Source organism: Chiloscyllium punctatum, chromosome 23 (assembly GCF_047496795.1).
Source record: "Chiloscyllium punctatum isolate Juve2018m chromosome 23, sChiPun1.3, whole genome shotgun sequence".
In the NCBI taxonomy this organism is placed as follows: Eukaryota; Metazoa; Chordata; class Chondrichthyes; order Orectolobiformes; family Hemiscylliidae; genus Chiloscyllium; species Chiloscyllium punctatum.
The window spans coordinates 58,448,107-58,472,141 of NC_092761.1; the positions used below are offsets into that span (position 1 = coordinate 58,448,107).

The following is a 24,035-nucleotide window of genomic DNA, read 5'->3' on the forward strand; positions in this document are numbered from 1 at the left end:
TGTACCTGTCTCCACCACTTTCTCTGGAAACTCCTTCCATACACCCACCATCCTCTGCCTGAAAATGTTGCTCCTTAGGTATCTTTTAAATCTTTTCCCTCCCATCTTAAATCTATGCCCTCTAGGTTTGAACTCCTCTACCCTGGAGAAAGGACCTTGGCTATCCATGCCCTGACTGTGGGATCCACACAGTTGAGATTGATCCTGACCCCAGTCAAAGCATTTCACTCAGAGTTCCTAGACGGCACCTTCCAAGCTCATGACCTCTGACACCTAGAAGGACAGGGCAGCAGACCACGAGAAACACCACCAACTGCAAGGTCCCCTCCAAGCCATTTACTATCCTGGCTTGGAAATATATCTCTGTTCCTTCATTGTCACTGGGTCAGAATCCTGGAACTGCTTCCCTAGGGGCAAAGTGGGTGCATTGACACCCTCAAAGGATTGGATCGGTTCAAGAAGGTGGTCCTGACTCAATGGATCTAAAGGCTTTTTTTGTACTGTGTGATTCTATGACTCACCATTACATTCTCCAGCGCAATTGGGAATGGGAATAAATAGCCAGTTATGCCTGCATTCCTTATAAAGAATAAAGCCAAAACGTAAAAGCCACCAACTATTGATAAAGATTGGCAGCCCCTATCTGATATTCTATAATACTGTACCTTAACAAGTCCATTGCTCACTCTCAGAAATGTTCCTGGTTAGTACTGTATTATGAAAATGATCATGATCTCGCAAAAGCAACTGCAGATTTCCAAAAATGTAGATGGGCATCAACTGAATAGCTCACTCTGTTCTTCTGCATTACTTTTGCAACAATGGATGAAATCCTGCTGGATGGGGAGAATCTGGCTCTGAGGACTATTGGTTCAACTGTGTCTTGCACATTTCAATGCCAATTTATTTAGTAGCATGGCTTACTGGAGGTGTGAGTTGAGAATGAGTTGAGTGAGGCACCAGGGCTTGAGTTAACTGGGACCAACATTACATCTCCTTTCCCCCTGGTGAGCATTGTTCAAGAAACAAGGGAATGACAGAGCAGGAGCTGAAGCAGAGTTAAATCAGAGTAAAATAAAGAGAAAAAGTAAGATTGTGGGAGAGGGAAAACAGGTATAAGATTTTGCACATTTCTGACAGCAATTAACCAATTGCATACATGAGATTTGAGATAAAGTTGTTCCCTTTCTGGGATTCAGTTTGTCGATTGACATTATATTGTCACTTTAAGAGAGTTGTTAAATCTGAGACTGAACTTCCTGCAGGATGTGCAATTGCTTAACAATCCAGCAAGTTATTATTCACAATAGGAAGACATAGGATGTGATCCTCTCTGTCTGGAACATGATGTAATCAATCAGCAAGATCTGGAGATTCTCAATTGATAATGTATCTCTTAATACCCTGAGCTTATTATCGAAGCAGCACACAAATAACCCTCTGATATTCACACAGGAAAATTGACCAAATAATGGAATGAATAAAAGACAAAAACAACAACTCTATATCACTTTTCTGAGGTTTGTTGATATTTTATTACACAATTTTATAAGAAAATTCCAATGTGTCCAGGACAAAATTTCTTTTGAAGTATAATTTGTTGTACAGCCACTGGTGCAGGAGACAAGACAAGATTGTCCTTAGAAATGCAGAATAAGCCTTAAAATACACATCAATTTAGATCTTTTAGAAAATCTTTTTTCGAGATACACATGACAATAAACTGGACTTGTGTTTTACAAGATACTTTAGATTCATTCAAGATTACTTTTCTGTTTGTCCTTTCACCCACCGTGACTTTCAGTAACTAAAATTGTTTTATGTTTTCAGTGTTGCCTGAAGGGAGACCTAGTTGTTCCGCTACTGCAGTGAAGAGTTTGGAATACACCATGCTGTCGTGTAATTGGGAAGGAGGCCTACCTCAGGCCTCACTGCGTTGGGCAAATTGGAGAGGCGATTTCCTGGGTAAAGCTGAACGGTCTATCAACAATCAGGTGCTACAGTCTAGTCCAACGTACAGTGGCAAGGAGTTTATATGTCAAGCAACACATCCTTTAAGCAGGAGCAGGGCATGCAGCATCCAACTGGGTATGGAGTCTTGCAGAAAGGTCTTCACTTTAAAGTATTTACTACTCTTAGGCCATCAATCCTGAACATCATACTTTTATTATCATGCAGGAGAGTAGCTGTTGTGCTTAACTCATCAGTTTTATTAAAGTTGTCACCACAGATACTGAGATAAGCAACCGTCTGGCTATCAAGGATCTCCAGTATGAGGAAAGATTAGGGTTGATGGCATATAGGCAGAATGCCAATTTTTTTAGATTAGATGACTTACAGTGTGGAAACAGGCCCTTCAGCCCAACAAGTCCACACCGCCCTGCCGAAGCACAACCCACCCATACCCCTACATCTACCCCTTACCAAACGCTACGGACAATTTAGCATGGCCAATTCACCTGCCCTGCACATCTTTGGACTGTGGGAGGAAACCGGAGCACCCGGAGGAAACCCACGCAGACACGGGGAGAATGTGCAAACTCCACACAGTCAGTCGCCTGAGGCTGGAATTGAACCCGGGTCTCTGGCGCTGTGAGGCAGCAGTGCTAACCACTGTGCCACCGTGCCGCCCAATTTGATGGTCATTTGGAATGAAGGCATAATGTGACAGAAATACTCAGAAGGTCAGCCAGCGTCAGTCGGTAGAAATAGCGTTGTGTTCAGATTTCCATTGGAGCTGTCTGATGTGCTGAGTTTTACCAGAATTTTCCAGTATTATTAATAATGTTGGGCCTGTTTACTGATCTACAAAAGAGGTTTGAAGGTCACCTAACTGAGTTTGTCAATATGACGAAGGGATTTTGCTTGTTCACTGTGGTAAAATGTTTAGAAACTAAAAATTGTTATGAAATAACGCAAAGCTGTGTTTGAAAATTAGAATCCATTATGTTCATTCTGATTTCAGAGGCACCGGATCTTCTTACCCCGAGAAACAGTGTGACAGTGTTTGAGGGAAGTGATGTCTATGTGACCTGTATCCTTAAAGCTGCATACCCAACTTCGGAGATCGTCTGGCACAATAATAGGAATGAAAGTGTCTGGCTCAGGCCCAAAAAGTACCTGCTGCACCAGGAGACCTCTTGGTCGAATCTCACCATTCGGGAGGCTGATGGAGACCATGACAATGGAACCTACTGGTGCACAGCAAGCAATGTTGTGGGGAGTTCAAGACTCAGCATCCAGCTCCTTGTGAACAGTGAGTGATTGTTACAGTGCAAATTAATGTTTGTATTGTGTACTCTTCAGTTATACATTACATTGAGTGTGTGGATGACTATTAGTGTATGTGTGTCCTTGTGGGTGTGTGACTGTGTGAGGGGATGAGTCATTGTGTGGTTATGTTGGTGAGTGAGAGTATCAGCGTGAAGCTGTGGGTATCTTTGTGTGAATGCATGGACTTTTGTGTGTGTTTCTGTGTATTTTGTGTGTGAGAATCTATATGGCTTTGTATGTGGGTCTGTTGTATTTTTGGATGCGTTTGTGTATGTTTCTGTGCGCATCTGTGTATATAATGTTTGCATGTGGTTCTGTATGGTTTGGTATATTAGTGTTCATGTTTTGTGTATATTTTGTGCATATGTGTGTGTGAGTGTATTTTTATGTATGTGTGGATTTGTGTCTCTGTGTGCCTGTGTATATTTTGCGTGTGCATTTCTGTACAGTTTGTGTGTGTTTCTCTATTCATTTGTGTGTTTGTGCATGTATGCACACATGCCATTATATATACTATAACACATACCACACAAACCATCACATGCACTACATACGACATGATATGAACCAAGCATCTATTAGCTGTTAATGTATATTTTTATTTCATAACTAAGAAACCCTTAGATGTCTCTTTAAATTTCCCTACAGAAAACCTGGCACTTTCCCAGACTGGAGCTGTTCCTCTCAGGGTTGAGATGGAGATTTGTAGAATGCTTTCATGTAAATTTAATTCAATGGTATTGAATGCACATCTTCATCGTATTCCCATTCCTGGCTGGGTCACAGCCTGTACCTATTCACCTTCTGATTCTGTTGTAAACCCTCTCTATTCTTTTTAAGTTAATTCACAGAACCTGAGCATCATTGCCTAGGCCAGCATTTATTGCTCTCCTTAATTACCCTTGGAAAAAGTGGTGGGAGTTGCCTTAAGTTCAGTTGAATGGTTCACTAGGCCACTGTGTGGATAGTTGAGAGTCAGTAACATTATTCTGAGTCTGATAGTTATTCCATGTTCTAACCTAAAATGGCACATTTAGATACTTAACCAGAATCAGAGAATCCATACAGTGTGGAAGCAGGCCATTTGGCCCAACAGGTCCACACTGACCCTCTAAGAGCATCCCACCTAGAACCACTCCTTTACCCAATCCTTGTAACCCTGTATTTACCATGGCTAATCCACCTGGCCTGCACATCCCTGGATACAATGGGCAATTTAACATGGCCAGTCCACCTAAGTTGCACATCTTTGGACCGTAGGAGGAAACCCACGGGGAGAAAGTATAAACTCCACACAGACAGTTGCCCAAGGCTGGAATTGAACCAGGTCCCTGGTGCTGTGAGGCTGCAGTACTAGCCACCTTGCTAGCCCTTCTCCATAGCATCTTATGGCTGTGGGAAGTTTCATAAATTCTCTATGATGCTTTTGGTTTCTTTATCCTTCGTGTGATGTTCTGTAACACTCTTATTCATATCTGTACATTGCAGATCACTAAGCACAATTCTCAAATGTAAGTGTCTAAGACCTCTCTCTTTACCATACTTCATTTAGTCTGATGTCTTCTCTTGGTCTACCTTATGGATATTAGAGTCACAAATTTATCTGCACCTTCCATTAAATTATAAGATGTAGGCCAGACTAGGTAAAGATTGCCTCCCATAAAAGGGTGTTTGGTGGTATAGTGGTAATGCCATTAGTATTGAGAGTGTGGTGCTGGAAAAGCACAGCATTGGACGAGCAGGAGAATCAAAGTTTCAGGCATAAGACCTTCATCAGGAAACCAGTAGACGTGGAATCCACTGGTGCAGGTGAGTTCTCTGGGGACAGAACTTCATTCAGCAATTGATGGAATTTAACTTCCATTGACAAAAATTTGGAATTGAATACTAGAGTCAGTGATGGTGACCATGAAATTGTAATAATTTGTTGTAAAAATTCATCTGGTTCTCTCAAGTCCTTTAAGTTATCTGCCTGGTCTGGTTTATATGTGACTCTAGACCAATAGCAATGTGGTTGACTCTTAACCGCTCTGTGAAATGGGCCTGGGAGTTATTGAGTAGCATCCAGCAATCACAGAGTCTGATAAAAGAAATGAAACCGGACAGGCTGCCTGTCATCCAACAAGACACCAGAAATCACACAACCCTGGAAAGTCCTCCTTACTAACAAATGGGGGCTTGTACCAAAATTGGGAGAGCTGTCTCACAGACTGGTCAAATAACAGCCTGACGTAGTCATACTCATGGGATCCTACCTCACAGACAACGTCACGGATGACACCAGTACCATCCCTGGGTAAATACTGTCCCATTGGCAGGACAGGCCCAGCACAATGTTTGTAAATATTCATCTTGTTCACTCGTGTCCTTTAGAGAAGGAAATCTATTTGGGCAGGCCTACATGTGACTCCATATCCACAGCAATGTGGTTGATTTTGTATGGGCCTCTGAAAAGGCCAGTCCACATGGAGCAATTAATAAATTGCCAGTGATGGCTAAAACCAAATTTTTAAAAATGTGCTCCTTGTCCTACCAGTTTCCAAAGGTTTTCATGCATGAAGCTGCTTGATGGCTCTACATTTGTTTGTTGTGGTAATCATGTGTTTTTCTCCCTTTCCATGACAGAGTATCCAACACCCCCGAACGTGACCATCAGCAAGCTCTTGTACGGCCGCCAGAGAACGGAGGTGGTTCTCGAATGGATGACTCAGGGCTCTGGTGACTTAACAGGCTTCATGATACAGAGGAGACCTGCGAGACGATCCCTTAGGGTCCGGGGTACAACTGAGCTGGAACAATCCATGACCGACCCATACACCCCCTGGCAGATTGTCGCCAGTTCCATCGATCCCGCCATCAGAGGTCACAAGCTGGGGGGCATGGACCCCAGGGTCTTATATGCTTTCCGAATTCTTGCTGTCAATCACAAGACAACAGGGTATCCTTCAGAAGTAAAAACTCCAGGTAGGGCATGACATCTTTTGGAAGAATTGAAAATGATTTCCTGGGAGAGGTAACCTATTATCTCCGTGATTTCTATTTTGTGCATTACTGAGATAAGGCTGATAATGGTGAGGCACATATGCTGAGACATTGGTGGGACATCTCAAATTGTCCTTCGCAATTGTTCTCACAAAGGTTTCCTGGGCCATTGTAGGTCCCAGGAATGTTTGGACGTGTGGGTCAGCGCAGGCCCACGCTCTTCCTGAAAGACACTAGTTTTTATTTGACACTCTGGCAGTAAACCCATGCTACAAGTAACCAATTCAACCACAACGTGCCACTGAAGCTCTGGTCCAATGATGTACCAATTATTCCAAAAATAAAACTGACAAGTTAACTTCAAGATAGCTCAGGTGGGATTGGCATTATGCTGCACTGTGTATAGTCAAATGGCTTTGTTCAAATATAAACCCCATAGGGGTTAACACAGCATCAGAAACCTCCCAGGTCTGGAGGTTACTTCCCTACTGTTCTATTGAGGGATTTGTGATGTTATACTGTTGGAAACTGGGTTTTGAGAGTAACATTGAAAGAAACTAATTAATACTGACAGTGGTGGTAGAGATCCTACCTCATCATTAATACTCGTCTCTCCCTCCTCATCAGGTTAAAGACGTTGTCTATAATTTGTACACAATATTTCAAAAGTGGCCTCACCAATGTCCTGTACAACTTCAACATGATGTCCCAACTCCCATAATCAAAAGTCTGAGCAATGAAGGCAAGCGTGCTAAACGCCTGCTTAACCACCCTAACTACCTGCTGTGCAATGTTCAAAGAATTACGTAGCCAAACCCCTTAGTCTCTCTTTTGACAACAGTACCCAGGGCCCTACCACAAACTGTATAAGACCTACCCTTGTTTGTTTTACCAAAATGCAATACTTCACATATATCCAAATTAAACTCCATCTGCCACTCCTCAGTCCATTGACCCAATTGATTGAGATCCCTTTGTAATCTTAGATAACCTTTTTCACTGTTGACTATACCACCAATTTTGGTGTCATCCACAAACTTACTAACTGATCTTCTTAAATTCTCATCCAAATCGTTTGTATAAATGACAAACATCACTAGGTCCAGCATGGACCCTGCGGAGCACCCCTCAAAACTCTTCCAGCCACTTTGCTGGTAAAGCAAGTATCTTACTATGTAACTGAACCCGCTGTACAGTTACAGGCTCAATCTCGACTTTACAGAGTTAGCCTCTCTCAGCTGTAATGAGTGGATGAGGAACTTTGTGACACTGCACACTGTGGTTAGACACTGAGAAAAATGAGTCAAGGTTCCATCACTCAGTCATGTTCCAGTCATTCCTGCCTATTGGGTGTAAATAGCTTTAAGATTTCAAGTGGCACATCCCATTGTGAATGGCTGGGTGGCAATCTTTATCGATAATATATGGCAGTCTTGTGAAAGTACTGTAGGATATCTAATATCCCATCAGGCTACACATCTGAGGAAATGAAAGAACCTTCCAGAGAGAAAGAGAAACAAGGAAAGAACTGAGAGAGCATAAGCACAAAACAAAACAAAACAGCAAATAGGGTGAAGGAGGCAAAAGAGGTAAACAGGCAAAATTAATGAATACTGTTAACTACAATGTATATAGTATTTGGAATAAACAAAATGAGTATGAGCTTATTAGCACTACTGCCTCACAGCACCAGGGACTCTGGTTTGATTCCAGCCTCAGGCGACTGTGTGGAGTTTGTACATTCTCCCTGTGTCAGCATGGGATTATTCCGGGTGCTCTGGTTTCGTCCCACAGTCCAAAGATGTGCAGGTTAGGGTGAATTGGCCATGCTAAATTGCCCATAGTGTTCAGGGATCGTAGGTTAGGTGCATTAGTCAGGGAAAATGTAGAGTAATAGGGTTGGGGAATGGGCCTGGGTGGAGCAGTAAAATCGACGTTTCGGCCAAAAGCCCTTCATCAGGAACAAAGGCAGAGACCCTGAAGCGTGGAGAGATAAGCTAGAGGAGGGTGGGGGTGGGGAGAAAGTAGCATAGAGTACAATAGGTGAGTGAGGGAGGGGATGAAGGTGATAGGTCAGGGAGGAGGGTGGAGTGGATAGGTGGAAAAGAAGATAGACAGGTAGGACAAGTCATGGGGTCAGTGCTGAGCTGGAAGTTTGGAACTAGGGTGAGGTGGGGGAAGGGGAAATGAGGAAGCTGTTGAAGTCCATATTGATGCCCTGGGGTTGAAGTGTTCTGAGGCGGAAGATGAGGCGTTCTTCCTCCAGGCGTCTGGTGGTGAGGAAGCGGCGGTGAAGGAGGCCCAGGACCTCCATGTCCTCGGCAGAGTGGGAGGGGGAGTTGAAATGTTGGGCACAGGGCGGTGTGGTTGATTGGTGCGGGTGTCCCGGAGATGTTCCCTAATGTAGAGGAGACTGCATCGGGAGCAACGGATACAATAAATGATATTAGTGGATGTGCAGGTAAAACTTTGATGGATGTGGAAGGCTCCTTTAGGGCCTTGGATGGAGGTGAGGGAGGAGGTGTGGACGCAGGTTTTACAGTTCCTGTGGTGGCAGGGGAAGGTGCCAGGATTGGAGGGTGGGTTGTAGGGGGGGTGTGGACCTGACCAGGTAGGCATGGAGGGAACGGTCTTTGCGGAAGGCGGAAAGGGGTGGGGAGGGAAATATATCCATGGTGGTGGGGTCTTTTTGGAGGTGGTGGAAATGTCGACGGATGATTTGGCTATGCGAAGGTTGGTAGGGTGGAAGGTGAGCACCAGGGGCGTTCTGTCTTTGTTACGGTTGGAGGGGTGGGGTGTGGATGAGATGCATTGGAGAGCATCTTGAACCATGTGGGAAGGGAAATTGCGGTCTCTAAAGAAGGAGGCCATCTGGTATGTTCTGTGGTGGAACTGGTCCTCCTGGGAGCAGATACGGCAGAGGCGGAGGAATTGGGAATACGGGATGGCATTTTTGCAAGAGGTAGGGTGGGAAGAGGTGTAATCCAGGTAGCTGTGGGAGTCGGTGGGTTTGTAAAAAATGTCAGTGTCAAGTCGGTCGTCATTAATGGAGATGGAGAGGTCCAGGAAGGGGAGCGAGGTGTCAGAGATGGTCCAGGTAAATTTAAGGTCAGGGTGGAATGTGTTGGTGAAGTTGATGAATTGCTCAACCTCCTCGCGGGAGCACGAGGTGGAGCCAATGCAGTCATCAATGTAGCGGAGGAAGAGGTGGGGAGTGGTGCTGGTGTAATTACGGAAGATCGACTGTTCTACCTAGCCAACAAAGAGACAGGCATACCTGGGGCCCATACGTTTGCCCATGGCTACCCCTTTGGACTGGAGGAAGTGGGAGGATTCGAAGGAGAAATTGTTAAGGGTGAGGATCAGTTCGGCCAAACGAATGAGAGTGTCAGTGGAAGGGTACTGTTGGGGACGTCTGGAGAGGAAAACACGGAGGGCTTGAGGCCCTGGTCATGGCGGATGGAGGTGTAGAGGGATTGGATATCCATGGTGAAGATGAGGCATTGGGGGCCGGGGAAACGGAAGTCTTGGAGGAGGTGGAGGGCGTGGGGTGGTGTCTCGAACGTATGTGGGGAGTACCTGGACTAGGGGGGATAGGACAGTGTCGAGGTAGGTAGAGATGAGTTCAGTGGGGCAGGAGCATGCAGAGACAATGGGTCGGCCAGGGTGGTCAGGCTTGTGGATCTTGGGAAGGAGGTAGAACCGGGCAGTGCGGGGTTCCTGGACTATGAGGTTGGAAGCTGTGGGTGGGAGATCTCCTGAGGTGATGAGGTTCTGAGTGGTCTGGGAGATGGTTTGGTGATGGGGGGGTGGGGTCATGGTCGAGGGAGCAGTAGGAAGAGGTGTCCTCGAGTTGGCGTTTGGCTTCAGCGGTGTAGAGGTCAGTGTGCCAGACTACCATTGCGCCCCCTTTATCCGCTGGCTTGATGGTGAGGTTGGGATTGGAGCGGAGGGATTGGAGGGCTGCGCGTTGTGAGGGTGAGTGGTTGGAGTGGGGGAGGGGGGTAGACAGGTTGAGGCGGTTAATGTCCCAGCGGCAGTTGGAAATGAAGAGATCGAGGGCAGGTAATAGGCCAGCGCGGGGTGTCCAGGTGGTTGCTGTGTGTTGGAGGTGGGCGAAGGGGTCCTCGGAAGAAAGCCCCAGCCTATTTAGCCTCTCCCTAGAGCTCAAACCCTTCTTCACCATCCACTGCACAACCTATTTTGGTTTCATCTGCAATCTTACTAACCATTCCTCTCATATTCGTATCCAGATAGTGTATTTAGATGGTGAAAAGCAGTGGATCCAGCACTGATCCTTGAGGCACACCATAGGCCTCCAGTCCAAATCCTCCACCACCATCCTCTGTCTCCCACCTTCAAGCTAATTTGTATTCAATTGGCTAGCTTCCCCGGATCCCTTAATCTAATGCTACTAACCAGTCTATTATGCCTTACTGAAGTCCATATAGATGTCTGCCTTAAAGAAGTTTTCCTCCTCTCTCTACAAGGATCTCAGGGAGTCCCTCTCCCATTGCAACTCCCAGGTCATTTCCTCTATCGTGAAGCTCTTCAATCATGTCCTGAAACAAACTCGTTACCACAGCCACATTTGCTTCCTCAGTGCATGCCTCCATAACCAACTCATCCCACACGGAATCCGAACCACCTTTAAACCAACAGAGTTTGGATCCGAACAGGACAAACAGTACAGACTACAGATTCAAAAACACCAGCAACAGTTCTCCTTCAAGATCCTCCGCTCCACGCTTGCAGCAATGCGCCAGCACCTAACCTCTCTCCAGTCAGCCCTGCCCCAGCTGAGGGCCACACTCTCTCAGAATTGCAAAGGACCCACTCTGTACTACATCCTCAGGAGAATTCATACTCTCAACAAACAGTATTTCCATTCCATCTCAAACATCAAAAACTGTAAGTACAACAAACTTTTATCTACCCACCTCCATAACCAGCACTCCTCAAACATTCCAGAAGATTCCCCCGGCCTCTGGAACTGTCTGGACGCCATTAGCTATGCGGCTGGTGCAGCTGCCACCCCCACACTGATTGATGATGTCACTTCCGCCCCAATCACAGCCACTCCCACAACCACTTCCGCCCCTCACAATTCCTCATGCATCACACGTGACATCACTTCCACCCATCACATCATCACTGATGTCACACGCTCAGTGACGTCCGCCACCCCTACTGCCGTATCTGCCACCACTTTTGCCCCCACCAACTCACCTGCATTCTGCTGACATGCCCCCCACAGATCCCACTGTCACTATCCCCACCCCCCAGAACCCCGAGGGGAACATCACCCCTGCTCATGACTCCACCTGCATTCCCCCCACCATCACACCCACTCCAGTTACTGGCTCCGCCCCCACTTCCAGCTCTACACCCACACCAGATCCCAGCTCCCAGCCCTGCTGAGTTTTCATCATCCCTTCAGACCTTCCCCTCACTGAGGACGAACGATCAGTCCTCAGCAAAGGACTCACCTTCATCCCCCTCCGTCCACGCATCAATGAATTTAATACACGCCGTGACGTCGAACAATTCTTCCGCCGCCTCCGCCTCCAAGCTTACTTTCACAATCAGGACTCCTGATTGGTTAGTAAGATTGCAGATGAAACCAAAATAGGTTGTGCAGTGGATGGTGAAGAAGGGTTTGAGCTCTAGGGAGAGGCTGAATAGGCTGGGGCTTTCTTCCCTGGAGCATCAGAGACTGAGGGGTGACCTTATAGAGGGTTAGAAAATCATGTGGAGCATGGATAGAACAAATAGGCAAGGTCTTTTTCCAACGTTTGAGGAGTGCAAATCTAGAGGGCATCATTTAAGATGAGAGGGGAAAGGTTCAAAAAGGACCTAGGGTTAACCTTTTCACGTAGAGGGTAGTGCGTGCATAGAATGAGCTGCTAGAAGAAATGGTGGAGGCTGGTTCAATTACAATATTTAAAAAACATCTGAACAAGAAGGGTTTAGGGGGATATGGGCCAAATGCTGGCAAATGGGACTAGGTCAGATTGGGATGTCTGGACACCATGGATGAGTTGGACCGAAGAATCTGTTTCTGTTCTATATGACTATGACTCTTGTGAGTGAGTTTAACCAGGGTTTCATAATTTAACAGAAAACTGATTTATTAGTTTCTAAACATTAGTAGAAATAATAACACAACATGCACACAGATTGCGAATGAGAAATGAATCCAAATAGATAAAAGTTAAAGGATATATGTTTCAATCTGGAGCTTGCTTGTGAAAAGTTCTCAATGGAATGTAAACATGGTCAAGTATTTGATTTCAGGATTCCTGTCTTTGAAGGTTAATTGAAACTCTTCTCTTCTGGTTCCTTTTCATGGTGGCTGGCTGCCAGTGCTCAGAGCAATTGAGTCTTTCTTTCGTCATGTTCCGTTTGCCAGGCTTATTAGCTACTGAAAATGTATTGCTGGATAAGCGCGGCAGGTCAGGCAGCATCCAAGGAGCAGGAGAATCGACGTTTCGGGCATGAGCCCTTCTTCAGGAATCTGAATTCCTGAAGAAGGGCTCATGCCCGAAATGTCGATTCACTTCTCCTGGGATGCTGCCTGACCTGCTGCGCTTTTCCAGCAACACATTTTCAGCTCTGATCTCCAGCATCTGCAGTCCTCACTTTCTCCCTCAGGCTTATTAGCTAGGTGACTTAAAGTATTCAGAGTGAATAATGGTAAAACAGGGGTGACGAGGGATGGTTCTTCAACTGAGATCTTCAGAGGGCACTAGGGCTTGAACCAGGCTAATACACACAAATACCTCAGCTCATTAGCCCATCTTCTTCCACTTTCACACACAGGCCAGGGTTGAACTGGCGTTTTACCATTGTTCTTGTATATTCTTGAAAAGGCAAGATTTAAAACAAATCTCATGTCCAGACTGTGGGCCTTTGTTCCATCATATTCGCAGTTTGAGAGAACTCCCACCAGGTTACAGTGCGGTTTGTAGTACATTTTTCCCTTTATAAGTCCATCCCTTTGAAATGTCTTTGATACCTCTTCAGGTGCAACATTCCAGCCTCCCTCCATTCTCCCTAGGCATCCCCTGAATTTACATCCACACTTAAAATATATGCCCTTGCTTGGAAAAACACAGAGTAATCTACGATAATTCCTGGACTGGTAAGGAAAGCCCAAAGATGTGCAAGTTAGGTGGATTGGCCACGGGAAATTGTCCAGGGATGTGCTGGCCAGGTGGATTAGCCATAGGAAATGCAGGGTTACAGGGGATAGGGTAGATCTGAGTAGGGATGCCCCTACGAAGGGTCAGCTTGGACTCAATGGGCCGAATGGCCTGCTTCCACATCGTAGATGTTCTAAGATTCATCAAGAATCTATCTCTGCCTTAATTTAAAGAAAAGATTTAGCATTCATGCCTTCTGAGGAAGGGAATTCCAAAGACTCTCAACCCTCAGAAATAATTTTTCCTTATCGCTGTCTTATATTTAAACAATGACTCCCTAGTTCTCCCATAAGAGAAACATTTGTTCTACATCCACCTGGTCAAATCTCCTCAGGATCTTATATATTTCAATTGAAATCATCTCTAATTCTTCTAAACCCCAGAGGATACAGGGCCCAGCCTGTCCAGCCTTTCTTCATCAGGTAGTCCACTCATTCCAGGGATTAGCCTGGTACAGCCTGCTCTGACCTGCTTCCAGTGCATTAACATCTTTCTCTAAGTACAGTACACAGTACTAGTGATGAGGTCTCACTAATGCCCTTTTTAACTGAAACTTATAGAAGGATAAAGAAGTTTGTCCTGAACTCATGATTTGATTTAATGGTGAGTATTGTTGTGTTCCCAGATCGTTGAACAATTGGATGTCAGATTCCAGAATTTATGATAGCATGGTGCTTAAATCCAAAGATGTGTAGGTTAGGTGAATTGGCCATGCTAAAATGTGGGCGGCACGGTGGCACAGTGGTTAGCACTGTTGTCTTACAGCGCCAGAGATCTGGGTTCAATTCCCGCCTCAGGCGACTAACTGTGTGGAGTTTGCACGTTCTCCCCTTGTCTGCGTGGGCTTCCTCCGGGTGCTCCGGTTTCCTCCCACAGTCCAAAGATGTGCAGGTCAGGTGAATTGGCCATGCTAAATTGCCCGTAGTGTTAGGTAAGGGGTAGATGTAGGGGTATGGGTGGGTTGTGCTTCGGCGGGGCGGTGTGGACTTGTTGGGCCGAAGGGCCTGTTTCCACACTGTAAGTCATCTAATCTAAAATGTCCGTAGTGTTTCAGGGATGCATAGGTTCGGTGCATTGGTCAGGGTAAATTTGGATAATAGGGTAGGGGCATGGGTCTGGATGGGTTACTGTTCAGAGGGTCGGTGTGGTCTTGTTGGGCCAAAGGGCCTGTTTCCACACTGTCGGGATTCTATGATTCTCTGAAAGGTCACTTTTGACAAATTTGACCAAGTTTTGAGGACTGTTGATGAATGCGTTCCATAGGGACTTTAGCATTACCTTTGATAAGTCCGTCATGCTAAACTGGTCAAGAAAGTAAGAGCTCATGGGACCCAATGCAAATTAGCCGAGAGACAGAAAGCAGAGGGTGATGGTAGAGGATGTCTACCATCAAGTGGGGTTTCTTAGGGCTTAGTGCTGGGGTCCTTTCTGTTTGGAGTGTACATTAATGACTTGGAGGTAAATGTAGGCGGTATGTTCGAGAAAAGTTTGTGGATGACACAAAAATTGGTGGTGTGGTAAATATTGAGGAGGATAGCCAAAAACTGTAAGGGGGGGAATTAATGGATTGATCAAATGGGCAGAGCAGGAGCAAGTAGAATTCAATCTCAAAAAGTATGAGGTTGTGTATTTGGGAAGGGATTATATTGGATGGAAGTTCAGAAGATTGTGAGCATATCCACAGATCCTGAAGGTAGCAGGGTAGGTAGATAAAGTGGTTAGGAAGGCATAAGGGTTACTTAGCTTTATTAACTGAAGCATAGAATATTCTGGAAATGTATGAAATGCTGGTTTACCATAACTTCTGTACTGCATGTAATATCTGGAAGCCACGCTTTAGAAGGGATATGATTGCATCACAGAGGGTGCAAAGAAGATTTATCAGGATCCAGACTGGGTTGGAGGATCTAACAAAAAATTGGAGAGGCTGGGCCCATTTTCTTTGGAGCAGCAAAAGTTGAAAGGGGATTTGATAAAGTCTTGAGGGGCATGGATAGGAAGGCACTTTTTCTATTAGTAGAACATAGAACAATACAATGCAGAACAGGTCCTTCAGCCCTCGATGTTGCGCCAATCTGTGAACTGTTCTCAGCTCGTCCCTCTACACAATCCCAAAATCATCCATGTGCTTATCTAAGGATTGTTTACATCTCCCGAATGTGGCTGAGTTGACTACATTAGCAGGTAGGGCATTCCACGCCCTTACCACTCTCTGTGTAAAGAACTTGCCTCTGACATCTGCCTTAAATCTATCACCCCTCAATTTGTAGTTATGCCCTCTCGTACAAACTGACGTCATCATCCTAGGAAAAAGTATTTCACTGTCTATCCTATCTAATCCTCTAATCATCTTGTATGTCTCTATCAAATCCCTCCTTAGCCTTCTTCTTTCCAATGAGAACAGACCCAAGTCTCTCAGTCTTTCCTCATAAGACCTTCCCTCCAGACCAGGCAACATCTTAGTAAATCTCCTCTGCATCTTTTCCAATGCTTCCACATCTTTCCTGTAATAGGGAGACCAGAACTGTACACAATATTCCAAGTGTGGCCGCACCAGCATTTTGTATAGTTGCAGCATGATATTGCGGTTCTGGAACTCAATCCCTCTACCAATGAAACCTAACACACCGTATGCCTTCTTAACAGCACGATCCACCTGGGTGGAAACTTTCAGAGATCTATGTACATGGACTCCACGATCCATCTGCACATCCACATCACCAAGAATCTTTCCATCGACCCAGTACTCAGCCTTCCTGTTATTCTTCCCAAAGTGCATCACCTCAAATTTAGCTGCTTTGAACTCCATTTGCCACCTCTCAGCCCAATTCTGCAGTTTATTCAAGTCCCCCTGCAACCTGTAACATTCTTCCAAACTGTCCACTACTCCACCGACTTTAGCGTTGTCTGCAAATTTACTAATCCATCCACCTCTGCCTGCGTCTAAGTCATTTATAAAAATGACAAACAGCAGTGGTCCCTAAACAGGTCCTTGTGGCATACCACTCGTAACCGGACTCCAGGCTGAATATTTTCCATCAACCACCACTAGCTGCCTTTTTCCAGAAAGCTAGTTTCTAATCCAAACTGCTAAATCACCCTCAATTCCATGCCTCTGCATTTTCTCCATCAGGGAGGAGAAAGTGAGGACTGCAGATGCTGGAGATCAGAGCTTAAAAATGTGTTGCTGGAAAAGCGCAGCAGGTCAGGCAGCAAAGGAGAAGGAGAATCGACGTATCAGGCATAAGCCCTTTTTCAGGAATGAGGAGAGTGTGCCAATCAGGCTAAGATAAAAGGTAGGGAGGAGGGACTTGGGGGAGGGGCGTTGGGAATGTGATAGGTGGAAGGAGGTTAAGGTGAGGGTGATAGGCCGGAGAGGGGGTGGGGGCGGAGAGGTCGGGAAGAAGATTGCAGGTCAAGAAGGCGGTGCTGAGTCTGGGGGTTGGGACTGAGAAAAGGTGGGGGGAGGGTAAGTGAGGAAGCTGGAGAAATCCGCATTCATCCCCTGTGGTTGGAGGGTTCCTAGGCAGAAGATGAGTCGCTCTTCCTCCAGGCGTCGTGTTGCCATGGTCTGGCGATGGAGGAGGCCAAGGACCTGCATGTCCTTGGCTGAGTGGGAGGGGGAGTTAAAGTGTTCAGCCATGGGTTGGTTGGTGCGGGTGTCCCAGAGGTGTTCTCTGAAACGTTCCGCAAGTAGGTGACCTGTCTCCCCAATGTAGAGGAGGCCACATCAGGTGCAGCGGATGCAGTAAATGATGTGTGTGGAGGTGCAGGTGAATTTCTGATGGATATTGGGGCCTTGGAGTATTTCCCTCCCCTCCCCTATCAGCGTTCCGGAAAGACCACTCTCTCCATGACTCCCTTGTCAGATCCACACCCCCCACCAACCCAACCTCCACTCCCGGCACCTTCCTCTGCAACTGCAAAAAATGCAAAACTTGCGCCCAAACCTCCCCCTTTACTTCCCTCCAAGGCCCCAAGGGATCCTTCAATATCCATCAGAAATTCACCTGCACCTCCACACACATCGTTTACTGCATCCGCTGCACCTTTTGTGGCCTCCTCTATATTGGGGAGTCAGGCCGCCTACTTGTGGAACGTTTCAGAGAACACCTCTGGGACACCCGCACCAACCAACCCAACTGCCCCGTGGCTGAACACTTTAACTCCCCCTCCCACTCCACCAAGGACATGCAGGTCCTTGGCCTCCTCCATCGCCAGACCATGGCAACACGACGCCTGGAGGAAGAGCGACTCATCTTCTGCCTAGGAACCCTCCAACCACACGGGATGAATGCGGATTTTTCCAGCTTCCTCATTTCCCCTCCCCCCCACCTTTTCTCAGTCTCAGCCCTCAGACTCAGCACCACCTTCTTGACCTGCAATCTTCTTCCCGACCTCTCCGCCCCCACCCCCACTCCAGCCTATCACCCTCACCTTAACCTCCTTCCACCTATCGCATTCACAATGCCCCTCCCCCAAGTCCCTCCTCCCTCCCTTTTATCTTAGCCTGCTTGGCACACCCTCCTCATTACTGAAGAAGGGCTTATGCCCAAAATGTCGATTCTCCTTCTCCTTTGATGCTGCCTGACCCGTTGCGCTTTTCCAGCAACACATTTTAAAGCTCATTTTCTCCATCAGCCTACCATGTGGAACCTTATCAAAGGCTTTACTGAAATCCATGTATACCACATCAACTGCCCTACCCTCATCTATATGCTTGGTCACCTTCTCAAATATCTCAATGAGGTTTGTGAGAGACAACCTGCCCTTGACAAAACCATGTTGACTATCTGAAATCAAATTATTGCTTGCTAGATGATTATAAATCTTATCTCTTATAATCCTTTCCAAAACCTTTCCTACAACAGATGTAAAGCTCACTGGTCTATAATTACCTGGGTCATCTCTGCTGCCCTTCTTGAACAAGGGCACAACATTTGCAATCCTCCAATCCTCAGGTACTAAACCTGTAGACAATGACGACTCAAATATCAAAGCCAATGGCTCTGCTATCTCCTCCTTAGCTTCCCAGAGAATCCACGGATAAATCCCATCTGGCTCAGGGGACCTGTCTACTTTTACTCCTTCTAGAATTGATAACACCTGTGTGTAACTAACCTCGATCCTTTCTAGTCTAATATCTCGTACCTCATTCTTCTCCTCCACAATATTCTCCTTTTCCCGAGTGATCACCGATGAGAAATGTTCATTTAGCACCTCTCCGATCTCTACAGGGTCCACACTCAACTTCCCACTTCTGTCTTTGACTGGCCCTATTCCTACCCTAACCATCTTTGTATTCCTCACATACCTATAGAAAGCTTTAGGGTTCTCCTTTATTCTATTTGCTAAAGACTGCTCGTGTCCTCTCTTTGCTCTTCTTAACTCTCTCTTTAAGTCCTTCCTAGCTGATCTGTAACTCTCCATCGCCTCATCTGTACCATCTTGCCTCATCAAAACATAAGCCTCCTTCTTCTTCTTAACAAGTGATGCAATTTCTGTTGTAAACCACAGTTCCCTTACCTTATCACCTCCTCCCTGCCTGACAGGGATATACCTATCAAGGACACGCAATATCTGTTCCTTAAGCCAGCTCCACATTTCGATTGTCTGCATCCCCTGCATTTTCCTACCCCATTCTATGCATCCTAATTCTTGTCTAATTGCATTATAATTGCCCTTGCCCCATAATAATTCTTGCCCTGTGGCATGTCTATCCCTTTCTATCACTAAACTAAATGTAACTGAATTATGGTCACTGAAGAGTCACTGATTTTAAGTAAGAAGCAGAAGGGTAAGAGGAGAGTTGAGAAGAATTATTTTCATTCAGAGGGAGCTTAGAGTCTGGAACTGACTATCTGGAAGAGAGGTTGGGTCAGAAACTCTCTTAATATTTAAATAGTATTTAGAGATTCACTTCCATTGACATAGCCTCCAGGGGTTACAGACCAACTGGATTAACGTAATCAGATCTTTGTCAACTGGTGTGAACATAATGGGTCGAATCGCCTCCTGTGGTGAAAATATCTGCATCTATGAGAAACTCATACCATGGGCATATGCCAGTCCCTCAGCTCACTAGCACATCTTCTTTCACTAGCACTTACAGAAAAGAGTTTGGAGTTGGTTTAGCTCAGTTGGCTGGCTGGCTAGTTTGCGATACAGAATGATGCTAACTGTGTGGTTTCAATTGCCCCACTGACTAAGGTTATCGTGAAGGATTCTCCTTACCATGTGGTGCCCCTCAGGTTAAACTACCAGTTGTCTCTCTCTCTCTCTCTAGTGAGGAAACCGCCTATTGGTCTGGTAACACTATGGTGATGCTTTATCAGATTGAAATTGGCTTTTAACACATATTCTTGAAAAGGAAAGAGACAAAACACATCCCTCACTCAGGCAGCTTACTTCTCTTCCCATCATATTCATGACAACTCTCAGAGGGTTACAGTTCAGTTTGTAATACAACTTTCTCTTTTAATTCCAACTCCGTGAAGCTTCCTTGATATCTCACCAGATGTGACATTCCAAGTCTCTCTCTTTCTCTCTCTCCATATCTTGCTGTGTCTCTGTTTTACTCTCTCTGTGTGTCTTTCTCTCTTTAGACAGACACTAAATTTATATCTGAAACCATCTCTTGGCTATCTGTCATTTTCTTTTAAAAACACATGCTTTTATTACAAGTTCAGATATCAGTAAATATTTTGAGGTCCTTCCATTGCCATGACACACAAAGTAAATAAAATGAAACAGATTCGAGTGATTGAAGGATGTTATGCTCATGGATGAGACCACTAAATTTATGTTATAGTCTGGCTGGGATCATGAACTTTTTTCAAAGTAGACGAAGACTGAAATCGGAGGTACTTATTCAGAGAACAAAGCAAACAAAATAAAGTTTACTATAGGAATTGAGCTACAGGGAGAGGCTGTATAGGCTGGGGCCGTTTTCCCTGCAGCGTCGGAGGCTGACGGGTGAACTTATGGAGGTTTATAAAATCACGAGGGGCATGGTTAGGGTAAATGGACAAGATCTTTTCCCTCGGATCAGGGAGTCCAGAACTAGAGGGTATAGGTTTAGGGTGAGAGGGGAACAAGTTAAAAGGGAGCTAAGGGGCAACTTTTTCATGCAGAAGATGGTGCGTTTATGGAATGCACTGCCAGAGGAAGTGGTGGAGGCTGGTACAATTACAACATTTAAAAGTCATCTGGATGGGTAAATGAAAAAGGAAGGGTTTAAAGGGATATAGGCCATGTGCTGGCAAATGGGACTAGATTAGGTTAGGATATCTGGTCAGCATGGACGAGTTGGACCGAAGGGTCTGTTTCTGTGCTGTATATCTCAATGACTTTCTGGCTCTATACAATGCTGAAACAGCAAAGGATCTACTATAAGTGTAACAAATAGAAATAATCACAAGGTAAATGTGGGTAAGATACAAACTGCGGTCAAACACCTCACCGAGACATCAAAACACAATTACAGACTAGACAGATCCCAGATTTTAGTGATCCCTGACTTTTGTGAGAGTATGGGTCACCAAATCTCAGTTGAATTTTACAAGGGATTCTAATTCTTCAGTTTTGAAGATCTAGTGTGGGGAGTCCCTCAAACGCCCATTCCATCATAGACTGCCTCATGGTCTGCTCAGATCCTGGCAGTTAAACTTTCCTTTTCTGGGACCATGCTTCTCAGGACACTGAAGGCAGCATTTTACACTTACTCACAGGCATAATTCTACTAAACTGATTCTGCCCTTGGGTTTTGGCAAACTTGGATATTTCTCACAGTTTCACCAAACACATACTGTTTCCGGGCTTCCTTCCCCGACACCGCCTGGAATTATTAACAGTTTAAAGACTCCTGACCCATTGAAGCTCAGGACAGCTTCCAGTTTCTTTCCTGAACCCTGTGTTCAGTACTCACCTGTATTTATGTAATGGGCCAGACCAAACTCCCTCAAGATATATGAAGGAGGTAGCCTAGGCCTTAATTTTTTTCACATTTTAAAGATAAAGTGCTGTGTTCCAGATGCAATCTGATTGGTCAAACTACTCGATGTTAAGCAAAACACAATTTATTCATACACTGTAGTTAAGATACACCAAAAGAAAAGAATTGACTTAGTTGGAACTTTTGAAATACTTAGCAAAATAATAGATACAGTAACTATTACTAATTGATTGTTCAAATATAGTAACATCCCATAAAGACACTCTTCCTGATGGAGGGCTTATGCCTGAAACATTGATTCTCCTGCTCTTTAGATGCTGCCTGACCTGCTGTGCTTTCCCAGCACCACACTCTCAACTCTTTCACCCTTGGCAAAAGGCAATTCTTTTCTTTTGGTGTATATTAACTACAGTGTATGAATAAATTGTGTTTTGCTTAACATCGAGTAGTTTGACCAATCAGATTGCATCTGGAACACAGCACTTTATCTTTAAAATATGAAATAATTAAGGCCTAGGCTACCTCCTTTATATACCTTGAGGGAGTTTGGTCTGGCACATTACATAAATACAGGTGAGTACTGAACACAGGGTTCAGGAAAGAAATTGGAAGCTGTCCTGAGCTTCAATGGGTCAGGAGCCTTTGAACTGTTAATAATTCGGAAAACAGATGGTCTCACATGCAACTCTAGCAGGCCAGAAAGTAAAACGTCAAGAGAACTCGAGAGTGTGTAGCAGGGAGAGATGTACTGCAGCAACGGACCCAGCAACAACAGCTACTGAAAAAGTACTAAAGAAACTAAAAATCAGAGTTTTGTGGGAGCTTGACCATACTCAGTCAGGCTGCTTCTATCAGTCCAACTTTAAGAAAAAAAATCCCCAAGGCCTCACACGTTTATGAGTTTCTGTAGATATCTTGCTCCTCGGTCTTAAAAACCTTTTATTTTTTTTTCAAAAAAAGGGACAAAGTAAAGCCATAGTTCATCACACTTATTTACTTAAGGACATCTCAGAGGTCTCATGGCTTGGAGCATGCTACAACAGCAACCTTTCTGGCAATGAGACTTTACTCACTGCACCGGGCTCTCTCACTCAAACTCTTGAACAGCTCTTCAATCACCCTGAACTATATTTGAGTGATCGACTGAAAACCTTACAGTAAAGGCTTATTCTTGATCCTAGGCAAGATCAAATGTAGCAACTACTGCTGCTCCACATTCCCTGCTGTGTACAGTTCTCCAACTAATGTCACCTTGACAGCTGCTGCCAATTCAGAGCACATCACAAACATAGGGGGACACAAATAAAATGAATTTTCTCACAAAGATCTGTAACCAGACAGCTGAGACTTAAGACGATCGGCGAAAGAAGCAAATGAGTCGTAAGAGAAAGGTTTAGGATTTAGACCATGTTGTCCAATAGAGCAGCAGAAATAGATTCAATACTGCCTTTTAAAAGGGAATTTTTGATGAAGCTATAGGTGCAGGGTTATGGAGAAAAAAAAACAAGGGAGTGGAGTAACATAGGAATCAGGAGCAGGTGCAGGCAATTCAGCTCTTTGAGTTGGCTCAGCCATTTAACATGATCATGGTTGATCTTATCCTGGCTTCAATTCCACTTTCCCGCCTGTTCCCTGGAGCCCTTTAACCCATCAGATATGTACCATTAGATATGTTTATTAGATTAACAAGGTTGCTGGACAAGAGACAAAGCTAGCACAGCCCCGACAGGCTGAAAAGTCTCTTGTTGCTAGTCTATGGTACTACCCAATCTGGTATCTTCCCACAGAAACTGCATTGGATACTAAGGTTTATTGGACTGATCCAAAGCGGGAAAGCGGGATTTCTGCCAGAAACCCAAAAATTGCGTTGAAAATTCTGAATCTGCAAAATAATGGATCCCGAAGGGATATTGGTTTTGCTGTGGCTCAAGTTGTTCTTTAGCTTCTCCATGTGATACCTTGTTGGAAGCCATTTCATTCTCTAAGATGCTGCCTATTTCTATTGTTTGGTTTGTGTGGTAGAGTTTGCTGTGATTACCAAACAATGCCAGTTTAAGAAAGGGCCATTGTTCTATTTGGGCCCTTGTAAAAGGACAATTGCTAAGTGTTTGGAGAACTGTCACTGTACTACTTGTAATTCGGGCACTCTGATCTAACCCCTTTTCCCACTTATTCCAGTTTGCAGCTGGCCATTGGACTGCCTGTTCCCAGCGGAAGGGATGGACTTCAGTGTCGTGCCTCTTCCCACTTGCTGTTGGTTTTATGAGTGATAACCATAGTAGCCATTTGACAACCTGTTAGCCAGAAGCTGAGTGTTAAAACCCATTGCAGGGAGTGCTCATAGACTAAACAGCAAATAGAAGGTTCTGAAGGGGATCTACGCAAAGGGCTTCGATCACAAGTTATCTGCAGTTGAATACTAATGGTCCAATGGGCTGAATGGCCTCCTTCTGTCTCAAAATTTCTTCAATTTATGAATCACAGAGTCATACAGCACGGAAACAGATCCTTAGGTCTAACCAGCTCATGCCGACCATAATCCCAAACTATACTAGTCCCACCCGCCTGCGCTTGGTTCATATCCCTCCAAACACTTCTTATTCATGTACTTACCTACGTGT

General features: G+C 45.1%; 1 protein-coding gene across 1 annotated transcript in view; it reads left to right on the forward strand.

Moving 5' to 3' along the window:
- The window catches only part of LOC140493983 (V-set and immunoglobulin domain-containing protein 10-like 2), a 56,366-nt gene that overhangs the window by 22,675 nt on the left and 9,656 nt on the right, over window positions 1–24,035 (forward strand). Inside the window, 3 exon segments of the mRNA XM_072592919.1 lie at window positions 1,831–2,088; window positions 2,966–3,256; window positions 5,899–6,237. Coding sequence (XP_072449020.1) covers window positions 1,831–2,088; window positions 2,966–3,256; window positions 5,899–6,237 — 888 coding nt within the window.